The sequence below is a fragment of the Protopterus annectens genome, chromosome 10.part0 (assembly GCF_019279795.1).
Source record: "Protopterus annectens isolate FY-2018-M chromosome 10.part0, PAN1.0, whole genome shotgun sequence".
Classification (NCBI taxonomy): Eukaryota; Metazoa; Chordata; order Ceratodontiformes; family Protopteridae; genus Protopterus; species Protopterus annectens.
The window spans coordinates 568,886,147-568,910,694 of NC_056744.1; the positions used below are offsets into that span (position 1 = coordinate 568,886,147).

The 24,548-nt window shown below is 43.2% G+C and overlaps 1 protein-coding gene across 3 annotated transcripts in view; it reads right to left on the reverse strand.

Moving 5' to 3' along the window:
- ELOVL1 (ELOVL fatty acid elongase 1) overlaps positions 1-24,548 on the reverse strand; it is a 1,026,911-nt gene that overhangs the window by 148,217 nt on the left and 854,146 nt on the right. For all 3 annotated transcript variants that reach the window (XM_044085409.1, XM_044085410.1, XM_044085411.1), the window contains one exon: positions 1,077-1,182. In XM_044085409.1, coding sequence (XP_043941344.1) covers positions 1,077-1,182 — 106 coding nt within the window. The remainder of the gene's footprint in view (positions 1-1,076; positions 1,183-24,548) is intronic.

Here is a 24,548-nt window from a genome sequence, read left to right on the forward strand (position 1 = left end):
GAAGGATTTTCTTACAACAATGGACACACTGGACAAAAGTTAGGTCACTGTCCACCTAAGTCCCCACATCCCAAACAAATGGGTCAAATCTCAGGGGTGTACTGTCAATGTGGAGACAGATGTACTACAAATCAGACTGTGCCATACTGCATATCCAATATCGGTTTTACAGGTACACCCAACACCATCTTTTGTCACTTCATAATGAAAAGCATAAACGTACTCTCCTACACTAAACCCCAGCTATCATTTGACTGCTCACCCCCTCAAAATGCACTACATAATGAAGTTATCTTCACTGTCCCTAACCACAGCACCATAGTGCCATGGCTTCAACAACAAAAAGCCTTCTCTTATTACCTGGCCTCAGTGTGACAGAGTACAAGTATGCTTAACACCAAAAAAGCCATGGGCACCTCACTGGTCACTGGCTTCTTACTCATCATTTTTCCTTTGACACACACAGGCACACACACACAACCCACTGTTAGCCAAGACAGTTGCCCAGCATTCTCAACAGTTGGGTTTTACTGTTATAAGCATGCAATTTTCCTGTTCATGCCCTGGGAAGCATGTTGTTAAAAGTATTTGAAGTGCAAAACACTACACCTGATCAGTTCCCCTGTAAACTTGGATACCTAGTCTTAGAAAAGAAACAGATTAAAAAGACCTCTGTAGTATGGAACTATGCAGTCTGTCAATGTGAATCCATAAACTCCCATCTGAAAACTTGCAATTGAGATAAGGATATTCAGTCCCTAATTACCTAGCTCCTGCTCGAGTATTGCTCTGTATAAGCGGACAACACTGCCATCTAATTGCCCAGCTTCTGTCCCATAGGAAAGACTTCAGGATTTGCCCATAAATCCATCCAGTATAACCACGAATTACAGCACCTTAGGTTAGTGGGGTTGTCCATTTGGCTTCCCTTTGTTACACCTCTATATTACCAGCTCTGCCTACCTTTTCCTCCTAGGCAGGTAATATCCAATAATTTGCTTCTTTTAAAATGAGACAAAGAATAGCATACACTAACAGCAATATTAATAAAACAGTGAAAACAATAAAAATAATACCTGGTCCAAATTTCACTCCCCACCACCAAGTCCAGGGCATAACAGAATGATGAAAAATATGCAGAAAGGTTATCTGACTGTTCTTCTTCCTTAAGACGAAAAATATCTAATAAAATGAAAGAACAAGTCATTAGCCATTTAATACACCTTACAAAATAAATTTCAGCCACACAATAGACTTCTACTGCTGCAGAGAAAAAGTAAATTAGACATGCATTTTTACTGGTTAAACACCAAAAGTGCAATCAACTGACAGTAATATATCCCCTGATAGTGCTCTAAAGCAGGCAGACTGAAAAAAAATGAAAATTTCGATAAAATGTTTCCTCCCTATCTTGCCTTTATTGCCCCTTTTAGTCTGGTCGTTGTCCCTGTTGCCAAACTCCTGCCATACCGCAGACATTCTTGTCACAAACCTGCAGAACACAGTATAATTGTGCAGAAATTGCAGCAGGTGCATTACTCCATCACCAAAGTCATTCCTTTTTCTATTCTACAGAACAGCATTTTAAGGTCCATCAACTTCATGGAGACGTGCTCTAGCCTTACTACAAAAATACATCCAACTCAGATGGCAGTCTAAGTTCGTAGATCACTACTCTGTCAAAGCCTTCATATGATACTACTCAAAAGATTAAAAAGTCAACTAACCCACTGCAAAGAAGGGCAAGAGTTACCATTAACACTCTTGTCCAGTCATTTCCAGCAAATTACTGGATATTCCTTGGAGTCTGCATTCACATCAAAATTAATGACATGTCAACAACAAATTATACAACACCTTACTTATATGTTTAAACATAACTGGTTGATAAAACCATTGCTCATATGAGAGAGAGATCCCCAAAACGCAACATTTTTGCCTCCAGCTTCAATGTACTTAGCATCTAGTGAGGTACACAGCAGCAGGGCAGCCTTCCATTATTAATAGTTATTTAATGCAGGGTACATTAATGGTTATTTTTAACTTTTGGAAAATAATTTTCTTTAAAAATTCACAAAGATAATTATACTAAAACAATCTATGCAACCATCAATTAAATTTAAAGAAAAGTGATTATGATCATACCAAGCTCAGAAACAGTTGCTCAGAAAAGCAACAAATTGCAGCTGCTGAGGTCTCACAAAGGGACAAATAAATTGAGGAGTTCACTAGAATGGAAATACTACTATATCCTAAAATATACACAGATAAAGTAGGTTTTTCCTGTTTAAAAAAGCATTATAGTGACCAAGACTGAACAAAACTGAAAAATGTCTTTGCTTGAACATTATACAAAAAATGGAAGCAATGTTATAGATGCTCCTGTTGCACTAGCATTTTCTACAAATCAATCTCAGCAAACAACCATTGGACAGAGTTGGGGGCGAGGCCCTTCAAAACTACATGAACAGTTAACCAAATCTCTCTCGCACTATATGTAAACCAAAATAAAGTCTGCTCTGGTTAACTGTTTTTAATAGAGGGGGAAATACAGCAATTATTTGAATTTATTAACCAGGTAAGCTGATTGGTTAGCAAACCATCTTAAGCCATGACCCATGTTGTCACAGTGGCAAGATTAAAACAAAAAAATACAATTACTTTACACAAGTGAGGAGTTGTAATACTAAATTAGTCTGCATCAGTATTTAATTTTCAAATATGCAGAATTCAAACATCCGATAAAAAAACTGCTGGAAATGGTTAAAGAGATGCAAATGCAGTGGCAATCATACTTTTAGAGTGAGGCATTAATTCATGGAATTTCTGATTAAGAAAAATACAACCTAGTGATCAGAAAGTCTTATTTTTTTAAAGAAAGAAAATTTCAAGATGAAAATACTGAGCTCATAGGTGCCCTTCTGTTGTCAGAAACACTCCTGGAGGACTCATAACCTGGCAGTAGATGTTCAAAAAAGAAATGATTCAGAAAGAAGAGATAGGATCCTGCGACTCTGCCTGACAGACACAGTTGTCACAGCTGAAGCCAAAGGAGATGGCATGAAATGAGGTAACTACAGACACAGCAGTTTGACATGAAATGACTAAAGTTCTAAGAACAAGAGCTGGAACAGACACCGTGTTGGAAGGAATGCCACTAACGTGAAAAAACTTCAGCCTATAGGTTCATAGGAAATACTAGGCTAGCCACCCTTGCAGTCCATTTTAAGGCAAGCAAATTTTCCTTTTTGCACTCGAAATAACCTATCCCGTATGGTTATAGATTGGCCCTATCCATCCCATTGTTGATAATTATGTATCATCTCCAATGAGAATAACTAGGATCATACCATAGACAACTGTCGGGGACTCATGCATAAGATAAATATATAGGAGCTGCCTCTGTCCATTAGTAGTACAGGGGCAGTCATGGAGTAAAATTTTCTTTTTTCCATCCACAGATCTAAACTGCGCTTGAATATGGACAGGGATGAACTTTGTTTTGTGAATGTGGAGTCTATTCAACAGCAGCGGCATCCTCTGAGATATACCAGTCCCCACCCAAACAATTCAGCTGATACTGCAGATTTTTAGATCCCTAGACAGTGTTTCCGATGCCATTTAACTCATTCACGCCAATGGAGATCAGGAGGTTTGCAGTGTAACTTCCAATGGGCGGAGCCTAAACCTTTTGATAATATTAAATTATGTCCTCACATTTCAAACAAAAGTTAATATCTCTGGAACCACAGGGGTTATGATAGTAGTATGAATGTCAACCCTCAGCACAATCTGTTCTTATACTGGTAGCATTCTTTAGACTCTAGGTCTTAAACTGAATGTTATAAGTCACAGTAATCACAGTAACCATTACATTTGTAATATTTTGTAAACAACTTTCTCAGCAAGTTACAAACACTGTCAGCAGCATTTTATTCATCTAGCTGTCAGCTTTCGTATCAGGCTAAGGAGTTCTATTTGTACTAAGTTGTTGAGATATTTAAAAAATATGAAAATTATATTGGTACAAAATAATTTCATAAAAACTGAAATCGATTTATTTGCACTAGACAGAAGTCAAATATTAATGCAGTTAAGTTTGCTACTGTGTAAGCTTTAAGAAGAAATCTTTTAAAAACTTGTATATAGCATGATTTTAGAATTATTGATGCAAATATGAAAAAGCAATATTTGACGCCTAGAGGCAGATGCACCTAGGGGTGTCACTCAGATGTAATAAGTTAACTTGCTGATGTGCAGTAAATCCATCAGTAAATGGGTCAAATGGTGACTTTCTCCTGTGACTGATATGAACACACACTTGTCAAGGTAAGCAATTGTTTTTTTGGTATGCTGAAAATTATGACAGTTGCACAAGGGCATTTGAACGGCTTGTATACCAAGTATCAAACGCAACAGGCTGAGCTACTGAGCACCCAAGCAAGGTTCAGGAGCAGTTAATAAAATTTGTAATTAAAAAATCGGTTACATGGAACACTGTAAACATGAATCCTAAAACAGGATCCTGGCCACAGACCTAGAGTCAAAAAACCTGTGTGCCCTATAAAGTTCAGAAACCTACATACCCTATAAGACTGCACTGACAAATCCTAAACTGCTCCTCGAGTGAATGCCAAACAAACGTAAGATGCTTCGAGAAAATATGCATGAAAGTCCAGTTAGTTTCACAAAGGTTTTGGTCTAGTACATGTCTGAATAAGGCAAGCAGTGGCAGCTGTTGCCCTTGTGAAATGCTTTTTAACTTACTCCTGTAAATCTCCCCACAATACTCAAAGCAGAAAACAATGCAGTTACCCAGCCATGTACAGCAGTTTACAAAACAGTCTGCTCCATTTCCTTTGCATGAAGGGCAAGCTTGTTTTGCATGCCTTAGGTCTGTCAAAATGACATCACAGCTATCCATGAACATCCACCAAATGCAGAAGCCTTGCTCCCTTCCCTTCGAGTTTAGGGCATAAGACTGGTAAGTTGAATAGCTTGGTTTAAAGCCAGTTTGTGTGTAAATGTGGAGGTGTCTTAACATTCATTCTACATGTGGAAAATGTGGGATTCTATATTCGTTAAGGCCTGTAGCCTAGATTCTCTTAGAAGAGGCAAGGGCTAACAGGAACTAGGACTTCCTGGATAGAAACTTGAATGCAGCTATACTTGCTGGGTTAAAAGGAGGCATACTAGCAATTTTATCACAAACTTGAAGTCTCAAGGAGGGAGGCTAGTCTTCTTGGAAGCATCAAGTGAATGACTCCCCTTAAAGCATGGTAAGCTACTATGACTGAACCATACTCTTGACAGTCATGCACGCACTAATGCTAGGCCTTTGTCAGACGATATATATTAGGGAAGCTGGAAAAATAACCTGACTGGGTCAGAAATGTGTAAGATGCAGGAAGGATAAGCAGTCCCTCCCTATGCTTTATTAGGTGACAGAACCAAGACAGTCTTGGCCAAAAGGCACTATTCGCTGCTTTTCATTTTTCTCCTCAAGGACAATGGCAAGAAGGGGGAATGGGGGAAAGTTGTCAAACAGTCTTCAGTTCAATGAAAAGGCATTTTCTGCCTAAACCTCCTGGCATGGTTAACTAAAGGAGATAAATTGAGTTGATTCAAGAAGGAAGCAAACAGGTCATCTCCTGGTAATCCACTAAAGGGTCAGTTTGTAGAAAACCTTCAAATCTAGTTTCCACTTGTGTAGGGACACCTGAACAGGGGTGTGTGTCAAAGGGGTGAGACCTGAAGAGATGCAAGATGGCAACTTTGCTGGATGGTCAAATTCCAAGCAATCACTGCTAGACTGCACAGTAGATTCCTGCCTGTTTGCTAATGTGCCACATCAATGAAGTGTTGTTTGTAATCACTTTCAAAGCACTTGGACTCCAGGTCAAGTTGGAAATTTGAAAACTGTACACTGGGACTAGTATTTCCTTCATACAGATACTCTGGCCCTTTCTAGGTGCTTTCACCTCCCCTGGCTTTCAAGGCTCCATTATGAATTCTCTGGTAAAGTCGGACACACGTATAGTCAGGGACTGGAAATCCTCTAGGGTGAGAAAGGTGACAACGGATACCCAAGGTTGGCCAACACCTAGGATGTTCATCATGTTTTTCTTCTGGATGACAAGTATGACTGGTATCCTTTCCCCAATGGGAGGAGGTGGCTTGGTTTCTCATGTACTACTGAATCTTTCTCATGTCAAGCATCTTAAGAGGAATCATGAGTACGGAGATTGATGTGGTCAACTACGTTCAGAATGGCCCATGTTATTCTGCAGAACTTCTGGAATCTGATAGAGTTCCCTAGACTGATCAGGCAAAAATTATTCAAGTCCAGTGTCTTCTTCAGGTGCTGGTGGTTAGGGACCTTATTTAGGCAGTTTCCAAGAGTAAACAAGGTCACCCTTTAACATGAAGTGGGCAAAGGCTGCAGTCAAGCATTTGGTAAGTAACCTGGGAGCATAGGATACCGTACAAAAGAAAGTAGTTAAAATGAAAACATTACATTCTTGCAAAAAATCTCAGAAATCATTCATGTTCAAGACCACCATAACAGCCGCTGAAGGAAAAAAGGGTATGCAGGGCCAACATGTTTAACTTCTTCATAAGGAATTTGTTTATTCTGGTGAGGTCCATGATGATCTCTAAGAAACATCTTTCCAGGGCAACAGTCTAAAGGCCCTGTTTACTGCTCCTTTTTAGAATTCCATCTGCTGCAGTTAAATTTAGGGGAAAACCTACTAATGCTGCATGATCCACAAAGAAAGGAGACATCCCCATGAAGAGTGGAAATTGGTTGAAATTGATTTTGTATCCCCACCTAACGGTTGGTGGCCAAACTGTACCACTTGTCTGTGAAACAAATAACCTCTCTCCTAAAAGGCGATACAGGTTTGTATTTGAGGGTGGGGTCAAAATTGGTAGGCATCCTTTTTGACCAGGAAGGGTGCCATTGTACCTATATCTGCCCCCAATCCCCCCATGGCCTTTTCTGAGTATTTTTGCTTGAATTGCTCTGCAATTAATTTTTTTTGTAAAAGGGTCACTGAGTAAAGAAAAAATAAAGGACTGTTTTACAAAACACCCATCTATTTGTCATGGAAAATAAAACTGCTGACTCACTGTCGACCCCCTTTTCCCCCCTTTTCTACATGGGTTCAGGGTGTCATGTCAAATGTAGCGATCTCTCTTCATTCAATGACAATCCTGCCTTCGACACACACCAAATTGTTGCAGATCATCTCTCTCACAATTCATCCACCTTTTCTGGACATCCCTATTTCCTCTCTTGCCTTCTTCCTGCCTGTCACAAATCTTCTTCACCAGATTGTCTTCTGCTTTACTGCACATATGCTTGAACCACAGTAATATGTTCTCTGATCTTTTTTGCAATTTGAGCTACTTCGGCTTCTTGCTCTTATGTCCTCATTTCTTTGCCTGTCCCACAGTGTGCATCCTCCCACCAGTCTCAAGCACTATTTCCATTACCTCTAGCTTCCTCAACTGCTTTGCCTTTACTGCACAGACTTCTGTACTATACAGTTCAATCGCACCACTGTTTTGTGCACCTTACTTTTCAGCTTCTTTGGCATTCTTCTGTCATACACTACACCCGACACTACACCAATTTGCAGTCCCTCTGACTCTAGTTTTGACCTCTTCATTCAGATTTCCCTTCTCATCAACCACCCCTCCCAGACTCCCAGATACTTGGAGCGGTTAACTTGTTCCATCATCTTCCCTTCTAGCTCAATTCTCAGCTTCTGATTTCTCCTATTTGCTGCCATTACAACTGTCTGATCTGTACTCCGTTTCATCCCACATGCTGTACTCAGTTTCATCCCATGTGCCTTCAAAATCTGCATTATATTCTCCAATCCTTTGCTGAAATTCTTACTCAGTCTGTCTGTAATGCCACATCTGCATAGAACAACTTTGTTGATCTGTTACCTATGAACTGTTTGCTAATGCAGTCCATCACCAGTATGAACAGCAGTGGGCTCAGATACGAGCATTGATGCACACCCACTCTCACTGGGAACCCATCTGTGAGACCAAATACTGTTCATACTGGGGTCACTGGGTCCTCGCACACAGCATGTACTAATTCTACCAGTGTTTCTGGGAGTCTGAACCACCACAGGACCACGCAAAATATGATTTCTTGGGACCTTGTCATAGGCTTTCTCCAAGTCTAGGAATGCACTGCTGGAGTCTTTCTTCATCTCTGGCGTCTTCAACTATCTGTCTCACTGCAAACATTGAGTCAGTTCTGCTGCATCTTGACCAGAGTCCAAGCTGCTCACCTCCCACCTTACTTTATACTACACCGTGTATCCATTCATGCAATGCGACAGGAGTTTGATAACTTTGTACTGCCCACAGTTAGGAATTGTCCCCTTTGTTCTTGTACACTGGCATGAGTATGCTTATTCTCCAGTCATCCGGGATACGCCTTTTTTTCTACACCGCTGTGAGTACCCTCAGGAGCCATTTTTCCCACATCTTGCCAAGCATCTTTTATCATACCTGCTGTGACCTAATTTGAACCTACTGCTTTGACAGAGTTCATTTTCCTTACTGCTGTTCTACTGTAGGCTGAGCTGCTGGGAGTACTTCTGTCTGCATTTGATGTCCTGTTGACTAGTGAGTAGGTTTGTTGCTTGCATCCCTTATAAAGGATGTCCACTTATCTTCTTTATCTTTTTGTATCTGCTTTGCAACCTGATAAGGTTTTTGTGCCACCTACCGAGTTCACTTTCTAGTAGCTGGTATAATACCTCTGATGCCCTATTCTTTGATACTACAACTCCTTTTTTAGCCAACCAGTATTCCTTACAACTACTTTCTTAGCCAACTACTATTCCTTATTAGAGTGGTCCGCCTTTTCTCCCACGTTTTCCTGCATTCCCTCTCTTTTGATGACTTCCTGGCTCTATACATTCCACCACCAGGTTTCCATATGTACCTTATTCCCAAATGTGGCATGGCCACAAAGTACAGTTTTGTACCTACCATAAATGTAGATGTTAGAGTGTTCACACTGCTGCAGTCATTACAACTGGGTTATCCTGCTGTCAGGCGGTCACGCAGTCTGCCAGAGTTCCAAAGTCTTGGTCGGCGTCGGTTGCTGTCGCTTCTTCCCTGACGTCAGTGCGCTAGGGGTATACAAGATGCATCCAACGCCATTTTCTTCAGTTTTTCTTGCCCCAGATGTCAGGTACCCCCAAGTAGGTAGGCAATACATATTGCCAATAAAAAAATATATATATATATATATATATATATATATAAAATAAAAACAATACCTTCAGTTACAAACAAATACACCACAAAGGTTGTATAGGACAGAAAGGTATAGATAAGTCCAGCTAGGACAGAGGGGATGGAGGGAGGGTAACCTGGACTTGCAGCAGTGTGAACACTCGAACATCTACATTTATGGTAGGTACAAAACTGTACTATATTCATCGTGTTACACTGCTGCAGTCATTACACTTGGGTAGAATCCCAAAGCTAAGGTTGGGTGGCTGGTCTATAAAGAGTTAGGATTGGCTATGAGGCCCTGCAGAACTGCAATGGCAAATCCTGCTCTGGATTTAGAGTAAAGAGGCAAGTGGTAATGCTTGGTAAAGGTGTGCACTGAACTCCATGTTGCAGCCTCCAAAATTTCCTTGGTAGGTAATCCTCTGAGGAAGGCTGTTGAAGTGGCTGTTGCCCTGGTGGAATGTGGCCTAATGTTATTAGGGACTGATTTTCCATGCTGTGTGTAGCAGTAACGAATACAGTGTCCTATCCATTTGGAGATAGTCTGCTTTGAGATAGCCTTGCCCTGTGATCCTGCAGCATATGCTACAAACAGTTGCTCAGTTTTCCTGAAAGCTTTTGTTTTGTCCAAGTAGAAGCGTAGCTGCCTGTGTATGTCCAAAGAGTGCAGAAGTTTCTCCCCTTTATTCTGGGGGTTTGGATAAAAAGTTGGCAAATGGATGGTTTGGTTAAGAGCCACACTAGATACCACCTTTGGCATATAAAGCTAGGGTTTGTCCCTAAAGAAACCCTGCCCTGATGAAAAATTATAAAAGGTTCCACTGCCATTAATGCCTGTAGCTGAGACTCTTCGTGCTGAAGTTACTGCCAAGACAGAGCTGTTTTCCATGATAATTTTAGATCGGCTGTATTGGCTGGCTCAAAAGGTGGCAGGGTCAGTTTTTCCAAAAAAAAATTGAGGTCCCAAGTTGGTGTTGGTGCTCTACGGGCTGGTCTTATGTTTTTAGCCCCTCTGAGGTACTGCTTTAGCAAGGGATGAGACAATAAAGGAGGATCCGTGTTGTAATGTGCTGAAATGGCAGAGGTGTGGATCTTAATTGATAAGGATAGGCCTTTGTCCAGCATCTCAGTTAAGTATTGTAAAATCTGAGGAATGTTTGGGACAAGAGGGTCAAGGCTTTGAGCCTGGTTCCAGGCACAGAATCTCTTCCATTTTTCTGAGTAAGCTTTCCTGGTGCTAGGCCTCCTGGCCTCCAAAATGACATCCACAACAGCTTTAGAGAGGTGTTGCCTGTTTGACTAATGAATCTGCCATGCAGCCAGGTTTAGGGTTTTGAGCTGACCGTGCAGGATCTGATTGTTTTGTTGTCAGAAGGTGTGGAATTTGAGGCAAAATCCATGGTGGGCCTTGAGTTAAGTTCTTTAAGATTGGGTACCAGTGCTGGCGTGGCCAGTCTGGAGCAATCAGGATCATCCGTGGTTTTTCTTGTCTGGCTTTTAAGAGTACCTTTTAAAGGAGAGGCAGTGGTGGGAAGGCATAAACTTTTAGGTTTTTCCAGCTGAAAAAGAGAGCATCCCACTTTCCATGCTTATGTGTGATAAGTCCATGTGCAGAATTTTTGTAGTTGGCAATTCAGTGGGGAGGCAAAAAGATCTATGTCTGGGCATCCCCATTTCTGCGTTAACATGCTGAAGATTTGTGGATTCAATTTCCATTCGTGAGGGTCCATGATATTATGCTTAGATAGTCTGCCAGAGTATTTTTTTTTCCTGGCAGGAATTGTGCTTGCAGATGAACTTGATACGTTAGAGCTGTGCTCCACAAGGTCATGGCTTGCCTGCATAGGGGATAAGAATGAGTGCCCCTTGCTTGTTTATGTACCACATTACTGTGGTGTTGTCTGTCTTTAATAATTGTCCTGGATGCAGAAGGTCCTTGAAAGCTGTTAGGGCATTTTGAACAGCCAACATCTTTTTGATTGATGTGAAGATGCATTTGGTCTGTGGTCCACTTGCCCTGAATACATTTTCCTACCATGTGTGCTCCCCCAGGCGTAATCCGAAGCATCTGTTAGTGTCTGCCTGGCTGTGGGTAGAGTAAAAGGCTGACCCTTGTTTAGGTGACATAACTGTGCCCATCGAGACTCCTGTTATAGGCAGGGAATCACTGGTATTACTGCTTCTAAACTGTGAGAGTGTTGAGTCCAAACACTTTTTAGGTACCATTGTAATTTCCTCATATGCAGTCTGGCACACTGTATTAGTAGTATGCAGGATGCCATGAATCCCAGGGCCTGCAGAATTTTTCTTGCAGGGAGATGGGACTTTTTTGTCAGTTAGCTGAACTTGTTTGTCTGGCATGAGATAAGCCATCTGGGCCGTTGTATTTAAGCTGGCACCCAGGAATATAATCTGTTGTGAGGGCACTAGTTTTGACTTCTTTTCGTTTACTGTGTATCCTAGAGAAATTAGCAACCTTTTTACAAATGCCAGATGCTTTAGAAGAATGTCCTTTGTCTCTGCTTGAATGAGGCAGTCATCCAAGTATGGATGTATTTGAATTCCTTTTTGTCTGAAAAATGCAATTACTGGTGCCAGGCACTTTATAAAGACCCTGGGCGCAGTAGATAAGCCAAAGGGCAGTGCAGAGAATTGGTAGTGCATTGTACCAGCTTTGAATCTGAGATATCTTCTGCAATTTTGTCTGATAGGGACACGCAGGTATGCATCTTGAGGTCCAGAGTAACAAGCCAAGCCTTCTTGCCCAGCATGGGAAGAAGCTGCTGTAGTGTCAACATTTTGAATTTCGGAATATCCAGGTATTTAAAGTTGAAAGGTTTAGTATGGGTCTTCAGGCCTTGTCCTTTCTGGGGACCAGGAAGAGTCGAGTAAAATCCTTGTCCTTGTTCCTATTGTGGTACTTTTTGAATAGCTCTCATGTCCATGAGGGCTGACTTTTAGTTATGTACTCACCATAACTTCAGATGTTTGGGATCCATCTCGCCTACATTCTGAATGATGGGTTCGGAGCCGATCCCTCGGCTCCGACTCGGCACGCTTATGCCAAAGAGCGAAGTCTCTTATTGGCTGAGCTTACTATATCCCAGGATGCACCACTACCAGTCCCCCAGATCTAGTTTGTCCGCATACATGCACACATGCACGCCCTGCTTATATAACATCGTCAGATGAAACAAGATAAAACAGTAGAACTCAAAACCGTTCAATCTCTTCTGATCTCCAAGGCAGGGGAAGGAGGGTGGAATGTAGGAGATGGATCCCAAACATCTGAAGTTATGGTGAGTACATAACTAAAAGATGTTATGTGATCCTATCTCGCCTACATTCTGAATGATGGGACAGCCCCTAGCACCTGAATCCTGGGTGGCTCACTGGAAAACACTCCTGAGTACCGTGGAACCAAAAGATGCTCGCCCTTTAGATGCCACATCCAATTTGTAGTGGGAAATGAAAGTGTGCGGTTGGACCAAGTAGCCGCAGCACAGATTTCCGATATAGCGAGCTTGGAATGAAAAGCTATAGAAGTAGCCATAGCTCTGGTAGAATGAGCTTTGATAGATGTTGTAAGTTGCTTATTCAAAGAAGAATAGGCCTGAGCTATGCAATCTCTGATCCATTTTGAGATAGTGGCTTTTGTGATGGTTTGGCCCAATTTATTATCTGAGAAGGACACAAACAACTGGTCTGACTTACGAAGTTGCTGAGTCCTGTCTAAATAGAAGCGTAATTGCCTGTGAACATCCAATTTATGGAGAGTGTATTCTGCTTCATTGGAGAATTTTGGAAAGAAAACTGGTAGCTCTAGAGATTGTTGAAGACAGAAACTAGAACAGACCTTTGGGACAAAGGATGGATTAGGCCTAAGTGATACTCTATCCTTGTGGAAAATCAAGTACGGTGGTTTAATAGACAGGGCTTGAAGCTCTGAAACTCTTCTTGCAGAAGTAATAGCCACTAAGAATGCCGTTTTCCAAGACAGATATTTTAACTCGCATGTAGCAGCCGGTTCGAAGGGGAGATGTTAATGCCAAGCACTAAATCAAGATCCCACGGAGGTGCAGGACGAAAAACTGGTAGTCTTAATAGTCTCGCACCTTTACTGGACGATTTGCATAGTCTGCTGCTCATCAAAGGAGGATCCGTGGATTCGTGGAATTTAGAGATAGCCGCTAGTTGGACTTTAATAGTTGAGACAGAAGATCCCTGATTAAACAGGGATGTTAAGAATTTCAAAACCTCTGGGACAGGAGCAGTGATAGGGTCTAAGCCCTTGAGTTGAGCCCAGATAGCAAACCTCTTCCACTTACTGAGGTACAATTTGTTAGTGGTGGGTTTGTGGGTCAAGATAAAATGTGAACAACTTCCGGATCTAGTGTGTGCCTTCTAACTAAGGTCGGAAGTGGAGGAGCCAAGCTGTCAATTTCAAGGATTGAAGGGACTGATGCCAATGTCCCGACTGATGGATTAGCAAGTCCGGAATCAGGTCTAAGGTCCACGGATCGTCCACTGCATGCTTCTTCAGGTAAGGAAACCATATCTGATGAGGCCAGTATGGGGCAATCAGAATCATTAAAGACCCCAGTTGAGAAGCTTTTTGAATAACTTTGGGAAGAAGTGGAATTGGAGGAAAGGCATAAAGTAGCCCTGTTGGCCAAGGTTGTGCTAGAGCATCCATGGCTGGTACTTCTTGATGTGGGATCAAGGAGAAGAACCTTTGGCACTTGGCGTTTTGTGGAGTTGCAAATAGGTCGCAGCACGGCGTCCCCCATCTCTTGAAAACCTGGGCTGCTACTGTGCGGTTTAGAGACCATTCGTGAGGAGAGAGAATTGTCCTGCTTAATTTGTCCACCAATACATTTGACTTTCCCGGGATGTGGGTCGCTACCAAGAAACGGTTGGTAGCTACAGCCCATTCCCACACTCTCATGGCCTCTCTGCAAAGGGGGTACGATCTGGTCCCTCCTTGTTTGTTCAGATACCAGACTACCGACATGTTGTCTGTGTGGATGGCGATGATGCCCTGAGGAAGAAACTTGTGTAAGGCCTGTAGGGATAGAAGTACAGCCCTCATCTCCAACACGCTGATGTGGAGAAGAGCTTGCCTGGAAGCCAGGAGCCCTGAACTAGCCTGCCCAGACAATGCCCCCACCCTATCTGGGAGGCATCTGTCGTCAGGGTAACCACTGGAGGGGAGGACAAAGGGTTTCCCTTGATCCAAGTTGGATGTCTGAAGCCACCAGCGCAGGTCCCTTTTGCATATTTCCGTAATCATGATGTGATTGAGGGGAAGATCCTGAAAGGACCATTGAGTTGACAAGAGCCACTGAAGAATCCTCATGTGTAATCTTGCTAGAGGAACTAAAAGAACTGTGGCAGACATTGAGCCTAAAACCTGTAGAACCATCCTGGCTGGGGCTTTGGATCTCGAGATCAGAGCTTGAACTTGGCCCTGTAAAGTTCGGATCCTTTCGGCAGGAAGAAAGACGCGCATCAATCTTGAGTCTATCTCTGCTCCTATAAACTTTATGCGCTGAGAGGGCAGCAAGACAGACTTTGACCAATTGAATTTAATCCCCAGGGAAACACCCAGGGAGATGGTGGCTTTGAGGTTGTCCATTAGTAGATGCCTGGTGGTGGCAGTCAGGAGCCAGTCGTCGAGATAGGGAAACACTTGGAATCCAAGACTTCTCAGGTGAGCCGTCACTACTGCCAAACACTTGGTGAACACCCTGGGGGCTGTGGTGAGACCAAAGGGCAGAGCGCAAAATTGGTAATGACTGACTCCCAGGCTGAAGCGCAGATACCTTCTGGACGCCTGATGTATCGGTATGTGATAATAGGCGTCCTTGAGGTCTATGGAGCACATCCAAACATCCTTCTCCAATAATGGGAGAATGGATTGTAACGTGACCATTCGGAATTTGGATTTCGTGACGGATTGGTTCAGTTTGCTGAGATCCAATATTGGCCTCAGGTCCCCTGTCTTTTTTGGCACTAAAAAGAACCTGGAGTAATTTCCTGATCCGATCTGGTCTGTGGGGACCGGTTGGATGACTCCTTTTTCTAGCAGCTTTAAAGCTTCTGCGGCTGCTATTTCCCTTTGACTGGGTGGTGGGTCCGGGATTCTCTTGGACGGTGGGGGTGAGTATGTGAATGGGATGGTGTAACCTCCGGCAATGATCCGAAGCACCCATCTGTCCTGAGTGATTGACTCCCAGGCTTTTAGGTGCTTGGCAACGACACCCGACTGGCTCGGGAGCAGCACAGCGGGGCAACCCGTCATGACGTGTGGGAGGCTGAAGAGCCACGAAAGGACGCGCGGTCCCCAGAATTGCGGGGCCCTCGGCCGCCTCTGGGATGGCATCTCCTGAAAAATTTCCCGCCTCTGCCTCTGGACGGGAATCTTCCTGCTGTTGGGAGAAAAACTTGCAGATTTATGGAACCACATTTTTCCCTCCTTTAGCCTTGGGGTAAGGCCGAAGGGAGTGGAATAACGGCACCTACGGCAGATAAAGTTTTTCCCTCTTGCTCACAGCGGTAAGGGTGTCTTTCACCTTGGGTCCAAACAATGAGGACCCATCAAAGGGAGCCGGTCGAAGGAAGATTTGAAGGCCTCCGAACTGACACAAGCGGAGCCAGGCTTGTTCACGAGCCACGCCTGTGCCTGCCGCTTACCGCCTTCGGCCGCATAGGAAATGAGCCTCATGGACGAGTTAGAAATTGACGTAAGGATAGCCAACTGAGAGCTAACCGACTGGGCTAGCTGCTCAGGTAGGTTACCCGAGAGGGAATCTGACAACTCCTTGACCAGATCCCTCTGAAGCCTGGTAAAATGTGCCAAATAATTCAGAGACCTTAAGGTAAAGGCCGCTGAAGTCAGGGTGCGCTTCCTGCACCTGTCCATACTCCTAGACTCCTTATTAGGAGGATGGATGGACGTTGAAGCCTCTGCCACGTCCTGTTGTGTAGCAGATGCCACCACCATGGCATCTACAGCCACGCCTTTAGTAAGGAACTCCTTCTCGGGGAGCAGACAAGAATTTATTTGGACGAGAAGGGACTGGTTCCACGGTATCTGGATGTTCCCACGCCCGACAAACTAAATCCAGAAGCTCGTCGGGAGGAGACACCCAGTAGGCGGAGGGCTGAGCTCCAAAAGCCTTGAGGAGCACTGAATCGTCCGCAGAGGGGGTTTGGATATCCAGCCGCCTTGTTTGAGGATCTCTAAGATGTCTGCGAATGAGACATCATCCGAGGACGACTGGGACCCCTCTGCATCATCCATATCAGTGTCTGATGTAATAGACTCGGGGAGTCCACGTGCTTCCTCTTGCACGATCTCTTCCTTGGGGGTTCCTCTGAAGACAACTCAAGAACCCTCAGGAGGAGGGGAACCCCACTGGGGTAACCTCAGGCCTCGGGCTCCGCTGGCTGACAGGGGACTGCCAAAGACCCAGTCTCCACGCCCAGGGAAGGTGCCGGTAAAGCCGGAGAGATGGCAAGAGGACTTGGCCAAGGCACTCCTCATGGCCCTGAAAGCCGGACCCCAGAATCCTGGGAGTGTCCGGTCTCGAGCCGTGATAGCCGACGGAAGTCCCGCAGCTGAAGCACCGAGGGGAGGCTCGGAACCGAAAGCATAGGTCCCAAACATCACCCCGGGTCCAGCCAAGAAGTCAGCCAGACAAACTCGGACCCGAGGGCCGGGTTGGAGTAAGGGTCGGAGCCGACCCTGAGATCTCCACCGGCTCCAACAGCACCTGCTCCGGAGCCAAGCAGTCGGAGGAGGAATGGCAATGGGGTGGCCAAGGTCCTCGGCCGAAGCCAACTGGGTCGGAACCGAAACAAATTTTTGGAAGACTGGGGACTGGAACAGTCTTTGGAGCACCCTGTCTATATCAGAATCCGACATTCTCAAGACCGAGAGGAAACAGAACGGGTTCGAGAAGGCCTCTCCATCGGCCCCAAAGGGCTAGGGGACCGCTCGAGCGACTCGATGAGTATCGGCGCCGAGGGAATACTCACACCAGATTCCATCGGTGCCGAGGTAGACTTCGCCGAGGAGGAAGTGTCTGAGCGGGCGACCCTTGTCGGCCCGAGCAGCGGAGCCGACGGTGACCCGCCTCGATGCCCCAGCCATCGGCTCCGAAGCCAGAGGAGTCGATACTGGTGGCATCGAGGCAGACCGTTCACCCGGCTCCAAGTCTTTGGAGCCAAGGAGAGGCCTGCCTAAGTCTCTTGGCAGTCGGATCCGACGGACTGGTCGGAACCAAGCCCTTTTCTTTGGCCGGAGCGAGAGGATGCCAAGGCTTCTTCAAAGGAGGGTTTAATTAACCCCTTAAGAATCAATTTATTTTTCCTCTCCTGGAGGACCCTTGAGGAAAAAGCGTGACATACGCTGCATGACTCCTGCAAGTGCTTTGCCCCTAGACAATATACACAGAGCGAATGATAGTCAGTAATAGACATTTTAAAACCACATTTCGAACATTTTTTAAAGCCCGAAGGCCTAGGGGTTTGAGACATGATGTTAAACAATTCTAGTAACTTTGACAGGAAATTAAACAACTATAGATTTACTTATGATAAATCTAAGCTTACAGTTATAGCTTAACACAAATACTTCCTGTAAATGACAGGGAACTCTAAACAACTATAGACTAGAGACCCTGTAAAGTTTTCAAAGGTTGACGGTCCGGGAAGGCCCTGGATGGAGGGGGGCCGAAAACAAACTCAACCCAATCACACACAACAGTTTTCACAATCCAAACGTACACAAAGGAGCGATAGCTGTTAAAACAGCTTTTGTGACCAAAAAACAGCAAAAAACTGACAGAAAGTTAGTTAATAAAAACTACTCAGCCCAGCCAGCTCGAGACCACGTCTTCGCAGGGAAGCGGCAAACGAGATCTGGGGGACTGGTAGTGGTGCATCCTGGGATATAGTAAGCTCAGCCAATAAGAGACTTCGCTCTTTGGCATAAGCGTGCCGAGTCGGAGCCGAGGGATCGGCTCCGAACCCATCATTCAGAATGTAGGCGAGATAGGATCACATAACATCATTTGTTTTTGTGCCTCTGCCCATTGATTTTGTGGCAGGTCTGGCATTCCTTTTAGCCTTGGTAAAGTGTGAAAGTGGAACCTGTAACCTTGAGACACAATATTCAGAACCCATTTGTCTTGGGTGATTGTTTGCCAGTTTTGAGAAAAAAGTGCTAGTTTTCCCCCTAAGGGGGCTGCCAAAGGGGAAGTGCTTGGCGTACGAAGGGGAAGTCATTGGGACTGTTTCCTATAAGGCTGAGACTTGTCCTCACCTCCTTTTGGGGTTGAGGTGCCCCACTGTTGTCTGTTAGAGCCTTGGGGTTGAGATCTGCATCTTGGGCATCTGTATCTGCCTCTCTGTAGCCTCTCTGACACTGGAAAGGACCAATTCTTTGTTGGCCAATTTCTGCTAAATCGAGGTGGCTGTACCTGTAAGAAATATTTGACTGTTTGCATACATTTAGCTTTATCCTCCATTTTCTTTAACACCTCTTCTGCCTTAACACCAAACAAGGTATCACGCTGTAAAGGAGCATCCAATAATTTTGCCTTAACATGATCAGGTAAACTCTGTTCTTTTAACCAAGCATGTCTTCGAATCACAGAACCTGTAACTGCGTCTCTACAAGAGGCCTCTAAAGAATCAAAACTACATTGCAGAGTATGTTTTCCCACCTGTTCAACTGCATGCAATAAATCCTGCATTTCTTTACAGTCAGGAGCTTCTGAGCTTGCAAGCATTTTCTATTTTAACTGAGCCATTAAATATTGTTGGTACTTAAGCATGTGAAACTGGCAATTTAAAGCCCTTAAAGTGTAAACTTTCTTCCCCCATCTATCCAATGCTCTAGAATCTCTGTCAGAGGGTACTGGATTTTTTGCAATGGAAGCCTTAACCCCTTTTGGACCCTGGGAAATGGTTTCTGGATCAGCAGAAGGGATTTTATAAAGAAACTTATGAGAGTCAGGGACTCTAATACCTATCTGGCTTGGCTGGTGCAGGGGGCAAAGAATCAGGAGATTAGCTGGATTCAGAGAACACATCATCCACAATATCTAGCACAGGCGGAATAGCCAGGGGCCTGTGCTGAGGCAATAAAAGGAAATCCCCGAGCCTTTTCTTGGATTCTGAATAATCCTGAATTTCCCAATGGAAATACTCCCTCATGGTATGTAAAGTTTCCCCAAAAGAATAATCCTCAGGAGGAGAGGCTGAAGGGATAGATTCTTCAGCAGAGTCCTCATAGGGGGGTAGCGAGTATCCCTGGTCTGAAGAGGAATCAGAGGAAATGGAAACCTGATCAGAGGAATCATAGTCTGTATTCTTGCCTAGGCCTTTTCTCAGGAGGGGGATGGGAACCCCTGATTAGAGTAATGAGGTCTTCGGCCATTTTAAGCATCTGTTTCTTAGACATGGAGGACTGTCCAGGAGAATGCTGTACTTGCTTTCTTTGTCTTGAATGGTGTTTTTGTCTTGGCTGTTGCTTTAATGGTAAGTTGTGAAGGTCTGAAAACACCCTCAGAAGCAGATGCCTGCTCAGCGGCTCCGGACCCATCTGAGGGATTAGTTTCCGTAGGTCCAATACCTTGAGTTTCCAGAGGCCTAGTTGTCGCCACGTGGGAGTCGGAGGTGGCCTGTGGCTCTGAGGTAGCAGGTGTCAGGGGCTGCGAAAGCGCCTCATTGAGAACCGGCGACTGGCCTAGAAGAGGTTTTGTCGGTTTTGGACCTCGGATGCCTGTCTTTATCCTTGTCTTTGCGTTTTTTCAGAATTGCAGTTGTCGGTTGATCCAACGGCATAGTATAATTGAACCTTCGGCCAAAGTAGTGCAAAGCAAAATCAAAACGTCGTTTTATAGTGCGTTTGTTAAATCTAGCACAAAACCGACTAGTGACGTCGTGATCAGGGCCTAAGCATGGAATACAGTAAGAGTAAGAGTGGAAGTCCTTATGAGGTATTTGCTTCCCATAAAACATACAATTAACTTTTTCTGACATCGGTCTGAGGTAAGAAAAAAAGTTTCCCCAACAGGGTACTTAGCTTTATTGAAGACTTCAGATCTGAAATTCGACTTCGAAAATTTCAGGAGTCGGCCGACCGGCACTTGCGAACTGCTTCTGCTTCAGGCACCGCGCGGCAAGAAAGTCTGAAGAAAATGGCGTCGGATGCATCTTGTATACCCCTGGCGCTCTGACGTCAGGGAAGAGGCAACAGACGCCGGACCAAGCCTGTGGAACTCTGGCCGACTGCGGGACCGCCTGACGGCAGGATAACCCAAGTGTAATGACTGCAGCAGTGTAACACAAACATCTGTTCTGTAGTCCTCACACATGCTGTTTTGAGGCATTACCATTCTTTCAATTTTATCTATACCCTCTTCTTGGGGTGGTAGAGCCCAGAGTAATTCCTTGAACTGATGTTCCCTCCAGGTCTTCAGCCTCATCTCTATTGACCTTAGAGCCTTATCTGACCACTGCTTGCAGCTGATTTTGGCAACCAATGGCTTATGCTGTGGGCCAACTGTTTCACTGGGGATGACTTTGCAATCACTGATTCTACCCCAAAGCTCTTTCATTACTAGGAGGAAGTCTTACCAGATGTTGGCCATGCAAACTGCTGACTGTCAGACTTGAAATTTAGTATGATTAAGGAGAACTTGCACACAATCTGACTAATGTGCAGGTCCATTGCTTAATATTCAAAGATCCTGTGAAATGCAAAATTTTACATCCTAAATTTTTTTTATTTGATCTTAGAATAGTTCAAAGATCTTCACAGCTGAGTTTCAGGAAGAACATACAAGCAGCTAGAGAGAAGGAAGCAATCCTAACAGAGTGATGGTCTCTTCCTATTGATCTGTTCTTTAGGTTTAACAAAATCTGCAAGTTCACTGAAGAGGTTTTCAGCTGAAACATATTCTGGTAGTCCTCTGATTAAATTTCTGCAACTGTGGGTCTTGAGAAAAATTAATAACTTGTCTATTTTTTTTAGAACTCAGGATTAACAATTCTCTAGAATAAGAGAGTTTTCCACCTGTAATCTTCTGTTTCCACTAACCCACCCTTTCTGAAAGATATCTTTTTTGGAAAATTTTAATGTCCACTCCATTATGGCATCCTGAAGTACAACGATGGATTCATTAAAGTCTTACAAAGAAAGTAGGACAGTTTCTTTTTTGAGACTGACTTTCTCAGTGGCAAAAGATGATGAAAGATTTTAAATTAGCTTGCACAAAACAGAATGACATTGGAAACCAATCATTTAATAGAAGGTCGTCAACTGAATAAAATGATTATGAAATTGTGTAGGACATGCAATCAGTGCTCATATCTGATGAGTAAAACTGCTACTGGTTACATAACGGACAGTATTTTACTCCTGGGGTATTCACATGCTAAACACAGAATGTGATCTATATAGCTTGCTGCAAAGAATGCTCAACATTTTGTATAAGTAGATCAAGAAAACGTTTTAAAGAATTCATGAGCATATGTATGTTACTAAAAAAATAAAGAAATGTTTTACATAAACACAATATGTACCATTTTAGAAAAGGTGTACTCTCCTTAAGGAGAAAACGTATTGGAAGAGCTGTTGGATTACAGAAAATACTTTGGGCAAGTCAAGTCAGATGCACCCCCAACCCCCCAGCAAATTATGTATAACAACTCAGAGATTGCACTACAGTGGGGAAAAGGGTAAATTCCCAAATCTCCACTGTACCATGAGCTACATAGAAGTATTCAATGGGGAATTTAGCCCTTCCCCCACTGTAGTAAGATCTCGGAGTTGCTATATACAGTTTGGGGGGAGGTGAAGCCTCCCCCACACACATGGGTGGTGCAAGTGGGCTTTGCCCACCTGCAAAAAAATGTAAATTTTATTTAATCTCAAGTTTTCGGAAACTCTGTCATATGGTCTGGACAATATGAATTTTGAGTTTCCAAAAAACTCAGTAATAAAAACAAAATTAAAACTGAAGCAAAGCTAGAACTTCCACTGAGTGACCTCCCAAACCTCTTGTATCAGAGGCACATGGGATATATGCAAATGATCCTTACGAACATCAGGTGTTTCAGCTAATTGGGAATTCTGAATGCCCATGACTTGTTGTGTCGTTTTAATGGACAATTTCAGGCCAATAAAGCCAAACCCCACTAGCTATGGATATGCATATTTCGGCCTTATGACCTCATCAGCACAGCACAAGCAGAGTGTTTGACTAAGCATTACAAACACAGGGCTGTTTTTCCCAGCTGATGTCCATTATCATTAGGGTCACTGCAAAAATATCCCAAACACCAAACAATGAGTGAGAAGGCCATTGAAAAACCAATCAGTAAAAACAAAATGAAAACTCCAGCAAAGCTAGAACGTCAATATTACAATATAAATGCGATATATCACATGTAAAGGTGAAACTATTTAACTGGGGATTTGCAGGGTTGTGTTTACAGTCTGATGAAATCCCAGGAGGGATGAAAGCACTTAATGTGGCTTGGTCTTTTAATTTTGTTCTTAAGTTTTATTCTGTGCACTTATGGTCATAAAAAATACCAAAGACACCTTAAGCAAATGCTTAAACTCTGAATTACATTTGCTGAAACTGCTTTCAGCAACTGTGCAGTTCTCTTCTCCACAAGTATGACCTTGGAGCTGGTATAAATAAATTTGGAGGGATGTCACCCCACATGAGGGTGCAGAGGTCTTGCCCCAGTGTTCTCAAAGTAGTTTTGGCAAATCTAATTTGGAGTTTCAGCATTTGCTTAGAGTGCTGTCACTCTTTCAACATGAAGCCAGTGATGTGCAACATTTATGGCCTAGCTAGTGATTGGAGAGGGGAATACAGTTACAATTAAATACCAATAATTAGGTGATGGAGGAAATGCACACCGTTTTAATATTTTTTAAACAGATGAGAACCACAAATCACACTGAAAAGGACTTGGTGAGCTATAACTGACTTTGGCATAAAACATCAAGGGAGTACAAAAAGCCTGTCTAGCTCTTTGCCGTCTGACAGTAAGCAACACTGGGAAAAAAACAATACTGGCTTGTACGAACACTCATGAACGTTGGGGATAATGAATTTGTTTAGTGTCTTCTAGACAATATTGGAGTAAAGTTTTTTCTGTGCAACATCACACAACAGTTAACATTTCAAGTGGTGCTTCCATGGAAATCAGTGTATTCATAGGTTTCTTGCTGTAGAGTTTAATCATTACACTTTTTCCCCCCAAAAAAAATATATTCAGACCTTACGAAGTTCCACAACCACTGCACCACTATTCACCAAAGCAACGAAGTTCACTTATGAAAACCAAGTTATTGTTACAAAAAACAGACTTAGCGCTTTCACCATTAAAATGGCATCCTCAGAGTCATTTGAAACACTGAAAACTTGCACATTATATATCCACACACCCCACTAATTAGTCATGACATCATAATTAGTTAATTAAAATTGGTTAAAATAAAACTCAAAAAGCTTGTTTTTAACAACTAAAAATGCTTATAAACAATATGCTTGTGGAAATAACTATTAAACCCCCCACACACACATATTCATAAGTTACACATATATTCTTATTAAAACTGTGTAGTAAAACATTCAACATTTGATAATTTGCTTGAATGTGCTAACAATTCCTATTGAATGTAATATAGTAATACACTTAAATAATAGCTGACTTGTGTTTCAAAATAGGTTTAAGGGAAATGTTGTCATTAAGACCAGGGTACCTCATAGCATTTAATCACAATTACCATTCAGTTTCTAAAAAGGCTACCCTGTTTTTTGTGTCTCCCCCTGCCTCATGGTGCACTCTGTCAACTACAAAGAACAAAAACTTACTAAAATTGGGACAACGACTGATGTGCAAAAACAAAGCATTATGCACATCTTTTTTCTTGATTGACCTAGTATGTTCCATAATCCTGTCCTTGAGCTTTCGTGTGGTCATTCCTACATAGAAAGCATCACAGGACATGCAAGAAGCCACATAAACTAAATTCTTGGTGTTGCAACTACAAATTCCTGGACAAGCTATAGTTCTTCCAAAACCAAGTACACAAATGTAGGCCCCTTCCGCAATAAATCTACAACATTTACAAGATCCACATTTGGTCATTCTGGATTTGACATACCTACCATCCTTCTCCAAAATTGTTTTAACATTTTTTCCTTTACTGAAAACAATCAGTGGCTTGT